Source organism: Hoplias malabaricus, chromosome X2 (genome assembly GCF_029633855.1).
Source record: "Hoplias malabaricus isolate fHopMal1 chromosome X2, fHopMal1.hap1, whole genome shotgun sequence".
In the NCBI taxonomy this organism is placed as follows: domain Eukaryota; kingdom Metazoa; phylum Chordata; class Actinopteri; order Characiformes; family Erythrinidae; genus Hoplias; species Hoplias malabaricus.
The window spans coordinates 54,032,213-54,038,479 of record NC_089819.1 but is presented as its reverse complement, the minus strand read 5'-3'; the positions used below and the strand labels follow the sequence as shown (position 1 = coordinate 54,038,479).

The 6,267-nt window shown below is 44.1% G+C and overlaps 1 protein-coding gene across 2 annotated transcripts; it reads right to left on the bottom strand.

The window, feature by feature from the left end:
• Nucleotides 1–899: 899 nt before the first annotated feature.
• LOC136677121 (borealin-2-like) lies at nt 900–5,840 on the bottom strand. 2 transcript variants are annotated; one of them, XM_066654538.1, is made up of 10 exons: nt 5,603–5,840; nt 4,351–4,482; nt 4,228–4,268; nt 3,827–3,878; nt 3,190–3,254; nt 3,066–3,115; nt 1,475–1,561; nt 1,326–1,398; nt 1,112–1,198; nt 900–1,024 (listed from the first exon to the last, which is right to left on the bottom strand). In XM_066654538.1, exons 1-10 carry the CDS (start codon nt 5,721–5,723, stop codon nt 974–976), a joined length of 759 nt encoding a protein of 252 aa, XP_066510635.1. In that variant the 5' UTR covers nt 5,724–5,840; the 3' UTR covers nt 900–973. The 2 variants fall into 2 exon arrangements, with proteins under 2 accessions (XP_066510635.1, XP_066510636.1); XM_066654539.1 differs by having other exon boundaries at nt 4,351–4,477; nt 5,603–5,731.
• Between the last annotated feature and the right edge of the window lie 427 nt (nt 5,841–6,267).

The following is a 6,267-nucleotide window of genomic DNA, read 5'->3' as shown; positions in this document are numbered from 1 at the left end:
AAATCTCTTTTTAAACAATAGACTTCAAGAGGCTCTACCATGGTGTAAAACTGCTAAGAGTGCCTTTAAAAGATACTAAAAAGGACAACCAGTGCTTTTGTCCATGTTGTATCAGCATTTACACTGACACCTAGTGCCCTGGATTCTGTATTACACCTCTTTTAAACATCCAGTAATTCCAGGTAGGCTCCAGACCCACCACGACCCTTAATTGTCTGTGAGGAGTGTGGTGTGTTCTCCCTGTGTCTGCGTGGGTTTCCTCCGGGCGGGTGTCTGTGAGGAGTGTGGTGTGTTCTCCCTGTGTCTGCGTGGGTTTCCTCCGGGTGACCTGTCTGTGAGGAGTGTGGTGTGATCTCCCTGTGTCTGCGTGGGTTTCCTCCGGGTGACTGACTGTGAGGAGTGTGGTGTGTTCTCCCTGTCTGCGCGTGGGTTTCCTCCGGGTGCTCCGGTTTCCTCCCACAGTCCAAAAACACATGTTGGTAGGTGGATTGGAGACTCAAGTGTCCGTAGGTGTGAATGAATGTCGCACTGTGTGAAGGACTAGCGCCCCCCTCCAGGGTGTGTTTCCACCTTGCATCCAGTGATTCTGGATAGGCTCCAGACCCACCACGACCCTGAATTGGATAAGAGTTACAGACTTTCTTCAGTGGAGATCCTCACAAATGTGTTCATTTCCAAAAGCCAGGATTTATGAGTTTGGCCCCTGAACATAAGCCCAGGTATTGCTTTGAGGAATACCCCTCACAGACTGGAGGGTGAAGTGTATGATTTGAAAGTAAATGTCATTTGTAAACTTTTAAAACAGAGAAAATAATTCATTTTTCCATGTAATGGGCCCTTAAAACAAAGTCAAGGTTCTACAAGTGGAGACTGTTCACAGAAGAGCACCCAAGTGAAGGCAGAAAACCTGATGTAAATATTTATTTATACTTGAAAACATTTAAAACATGAGCGTTCTTCAGACAGAGCCACGTCACTGAGTTTGATTCATCTTAACCTTGTTGCAGAGGTACTCCATCAGTTCCTGAAAGGCATTCAATTTCAAGCTGCTTCATAAACTTTAAAAGTGCAAAGTGTGGACATTTGTGTTTCTTCCTCAAACGCTACTGACCTTGATCTTCTGCATCTGGCATAAAGCTAAATCATCCAGAAGCTCCAGTTTAACTTGATCTTTGTTCTCCTCAGACAGAAGCAGGGTCTACGAGGGAGACAGGAACAGCAGAAAGTCACTCTCCAAAGAAAACCATGCATCTCCATTTTCTCCAACTTTAGCAGATGCACCATCAGAACAAGACAAGGGATACATCTGCACTGTGTCCGCTCACCTCTCCATGAGACGTTGTAATCAAAGCTGTGGCGTTCCCTGAGAGGTCTTCGCTAAGTGACCGACTCACTGATCTGCAACAAATATGAAACAGGGACTCAAAACGTCTGAGAACAACCAACCATCCTGTACTTAAAGATCCCACCTCACCTGGCTTTCCACCCAGACACGAGCGCCTGGTCACTGAGCTTCACCACTCTGCTGTTTGTTCTTGTCGAGTTGATGGTCGAGGCACTTCTGCCAGAGAAGGAAACATTAAGGACGTTAAAAAACAGGGAAATTACTTTTTTCAAATATTAGTAAAACGCCACACAGGGATATCCCTAATTTTTCTATAACCGAGTACGCCATCCTGTGTTTCTCTAAAGCGTTAAATCAGTACAACCTCATTTACATATACAGGGGGTCCTTGACTTATGACGTTGATCCGTTCCTACGTCGCAAACCGATTTTCAGTGTAAGTTGGAACATACTGTAAGCACTGATCCTATCCCAACACCTATCCTCCTCGGTCCTGAGCCGCGTAACCGTGTATTCTTCCGCCGCGCACACCAAACACGAAAGTTCACGTTACGACGTTTACGACGCAAAACCACGTAAGGCGAATGCTTTATACAGTAAATGGGAGATGTGTCGTAACCACGAAACATCGTAACTCAGGACTGACGTAACCCGAGGACCTCCTGTAGATAGGTACATATTCTGTACCATTATTAGGGAACTGTACCTTTTTCTCTTATAACTGTAGGTTTTAAAAATGTGTTGATTTCCTATGCCCCATTTTGTCTCCAGTATTCTTTAAATTTTACACAGCTGTATTATGAAAGATTAGAAACACCCCCCTCTCCTTCAGGAGATAAGAATGTAATGTACCTTTCGTGAACAAAACTGGACTTTAACACCTCTGCTGTACCTTTAAAGATACATTAGTTTGTACTTAGTGACCAATAATGTACCTCCACTGTACCTTTCTGATGGCCAAGTACAGCATCTGAGACACGTCTTATGGTGTGTTCCTGGTGTCCAGTGTTTAGTACCCAACAAAGGTGATCTAAGGAAGGACAACCACCGACACAGCGACAGTCATGGCCTCCCAAGGCTGACTAATGTGCGAGTCCGTGTGGTCTGATCCCACCGAAGAACTACAGAGTTAAAAGTCCTGAGAGAAAGGTGGCTCATGTCCAGCGTGACCAGGTCTGATGAATGAAGCTCTCCTCTAGACACTGTGGCTGGCCTGGTGTGTGCAGCACTGACCTGGGAAGAAGGTGGTACCTGGACACTAGTAATAAAGCAAGCTGGTGGTCATCTGGGTGACGTTCTGCTGGGAAACCTTGGGTACCGTTTTTCATGTGGATGTTTGGACACGACCCCCCACAATAAAGTGTTGTAAACAGAAGTATCCCCGAGTGCCGACAGCCTGTTCCAACAGGATAATGTCCTCTGGCACTCATTTTACACAGAGGAACACTTCATTGTGTTGACTTGAGGCCTTCAAATTCCTCAGATCTCTGATCAAGCGTCTGTGGGACGGCTTTAAAAAAAACCCAAGCCCTTATGCCTTACAGGACGTAAAGAATCAACCGCCAGATACTAGGAGACCTTCTGAAGTCAGGTGGAGTTCATGTCTCAGCACGTTGGAGTGGTTATGGTGGCATAAGGAGGACTTGCACAACAGCAGGCAGGTGGTTTATAATGATTACAAAACCTTATTCACAAGGACCCGCAACTACACAAGACTTACCTGAGATTTCCGGTGCTGTTACTGTTCTGCATTTTCTTCCTGACTGGTCTCTGTAACAAGAACTGGAGTCAGACGTGATTCTGCCGGAGAATCAACGAAAAAGGCATCAGGAATCATTTCATACCTTTGTGCCTTCCTCCGTTTTAATCGGTCCTGTTTTCTGTAGAGCTGCTGAGGTACTGGTCTTTCCTGTGGGAGAAGTGTGAGAAGAGTTTACACAAGAACAAGTCAAATTTCACCAGAAGGAATGTGAAACACCCAGAAAGAAAACATTTAACAGCAAGGGTTTACTTTGTGAAAAATGGCTCCAATAGCAGGCTCTGATTAATTAAATAACCCATTGGTCTCTTATTTGTGCTTAATATGACAATAATAAGTCAAATCATGTCCGCCTCCCAGCGCTGGGATCTGGGGTTCTAGTCTCATCTGGGTGGAGTTTCCATGTTCTCCGCGTCTGCATACGTTTCCTCCCACAATCCAAAAAACACAGGTGGCTTCTGTAATAACTGAGTGAATGAATGTGTGCATCCCCAGATATGGATTGGCACCCTGTCCTCATTGAAACCCCAGTGCCCGATGCAGTCTTCCAGGTGGACAGTCGTTCCTGGTCTCACCAGTGTGTGTGTGGATCGAGTGTTGAAGTGAATGCCGTTCTGAGCCGTGTTCATTCTAAAGCACCCTTGGGTTTCTAGGAAGGCGCTGTGTAAGTGAAACCAAAAAGTTGAGTTTGTTAAGTTTAGGGTGGAGCATGGAGCACTCACCTTTTTTGCTTGGTTTCCTGCTGAGAGGCCTGCTGATGTCCGGAGATGCAGACTGCAACATGGACACGTGAAGTAAATAAATAAATGAATTTAAAAACGAGTAAAACACATGGGGATTCAAATAACGTCAGACCAAACAGGGACAGTGTCACTGATGTAAAGCACTGAACCCTGTGAAGGGTGAGACTGTGAATTACAAGTTGCACCACATCTAACATAAAACCAGAGCTAAACAGATGCTCACGAGTGTTCCCTGAGACGTACAGGAGCTTTAAGGAGGAGGGAATCACTCTGTAGCACTTGAGAGTAGATGAGAAAAATAAACCGTTTTGGAAAGACCCTGGGAATTAAGAGACGACTCCCACCTCCTTCCCCCAAACGATGAGAAAACCAGGACTTACAGCGATGGCCATGGTGACTTCCCCAACAGAAGATTCCTGAGCTGAAACACAGCCATCATCAACATCGTGGTCAACTACATCACATTCAAACGACAAAAGGCTTCAGGGGTGTGGGGACCATACCGTTCATCATATCCTTTATCAGTGTGGTGTGGAGCGACTGAGGCACCTTCATCAATTCTATCTTAAAAGCCCTGTCCACTGTGGCCAGCAGCTTTTCCACTTTGGCCTCCATTTCATTGATGCGCTCCTGTGCTGTTGAGAGACAGAGGAAGAGAAGCAGCTCAGAGGTTTGGTTAATTGCTTCAGAGTATGATCTGGAGTAACATTATCTCTCTGGCAGCTGGAAAAGACAGAGGAATAATGTTGTTGTATCCCACAGTTGATTTAATAGCTTTGTTTCTAGCATTATTTTCTCTTCAACTTTCTACTGTATGTAAAGTAATTAATTCTACTGCCTCAAAATGTCTGGCATCTTACTGTTTCACAAATTGCCAGATCTTTAAGCTTCAGAGAAACAGAACTATGCTTCTTCCACTAGTTGTTGGTACAAGTTTAATATTTAAGAATATTCCAGGGTAACAATCGACTGATGCAAATAGAATTAAGCAAATTCTTTACTCTTTCAGAAGAGAATAAAAATGAATGAATGAATGAATGAATACAACAAAAGTGTGAACTATGCTGATGTATCAAGCTCCACTGACCACTCAGAAGCACTTTGTAGTTCTACTATTACAGACTGGCCCATCTGTTGCTCTGCATACTTGGTTTGATGTCTCCCAAGGTGTGTTCAAGTCTAAGTCTAAAGCTGAAAGAAACTAAATTAATGTGGTTCCTGGCTGAATCCCAAACTGCTCCAGACTCCCTACAGAGTGCACATCAAGGGTCTTCAGACCATGTATTATTTAGTGCACAATGTCCCTACTGGACACACATATACATATATATATGTACACACACGTGTACAATGAGATTAATAATATTAGTGAAATATAAAATATAAAACACTAAGAATAAGTTAAATAAATAAAGTAAAATGGTGCAAAACAGTGCAGAAGAGGATTTCTATACAGTTACAAAATACTATAAAAAAAACAAATGGTGTTATATATACACATAGTTATTGCACATAAGCATAAGACAAATGTGACTCAGGAATGATATATATCCAGAGAGCCACAACACAGACACGTGAGCCCAGTTTGTGCCACTTTTTGAACCAATTTTGGGCCAGTCATTGCTCTCTGGGTATTGTTTCCCTCAGACAGTGCACTGTGTGGGGACTAGGGTCGTTTGGGACTGACCCCTTAGTGTCGGGTGTGAAATGGAAATGTGCCCTTAACAAATTAAAGAGTAAAACATTTGCTCAGACCCTCTTTCCGGAACTGCTGGATGAACAGCAACTTCCTCTTCCTGAGTTTGTCCACTCCGTGCTGTCCCTCAAACTGAGAGTCGACACTGTTACTCATTTTACGCCCTTTCCGCGCAGCCATGTTTGAAGACGACCAAACTTACATTCACCGCCGAGTCTCTCACTTTAATAACCCTGCGTCTCCAGCAGAATCAGAGGCGGAGGATGGAAGTGACTTAATTAGAAACACCTGCTCAGTCATGGGGAGTCAACTCTTAAAGAGTCGGTTCCTCGACTCCACAGTGTCAGTGTGTGAGCTCATACTTTAACGCTCAGTAAACTGGAGTCGGCTTGACTCTTTTCACAAAGACGTGTCATATATCAGTTTGAATTACAACGTCTCTAAAATGTAGCTAAAAAAAATCAGGATAAACCTAGGGTTACCAGACGTCCTCTTTTACCCGGACATGTCCTCTGTTTTAGACTTAAAAAATGTCCAGGCGGAATTTCACAAACGTCCGGCATTTTGTTTTCTAGAGCTGACATAGAACTTCGAGAAGTTTCTTTCACAAACTAGTCCCGCCCTCCCCTACTCCGATTGGTTCGTTTGAGTGAAAAGGGGGCGTGGTGAAGTAGCCTAAAATCTTCTGATTGGACGCTCTGACTGTAGCGCTACCGTTATTGGT

What these genes read in the sequence shown, in the direction of transcription:
- LOC136677121 (XM_066654538.1), bottom strand. Translation starts at nt 5,723, where the DNA reads ATGGCTGCGCGGAAAGGGCGTAAAATGAGTAACAGTGTCGACTCTCAG. An exon ending in AACAGCACCGGAAATCTCAG is followed by an intron (nt 1,562 to 3,065) that starts GTAAGTCTTGTG and finishes CTTCTCTGGCAG; the next exon opens with AAGTGCCTCGACCATCAACT. An exon ending in TTACAACGTCTCATGGAGAG is followed by an intron (nt 1,199 to 1,325) that starts GTGAGCGGACAC and finishes TCTCCCTCGTAG; the next exon opens with ACCCTGCTTCTGTCTGAGGA.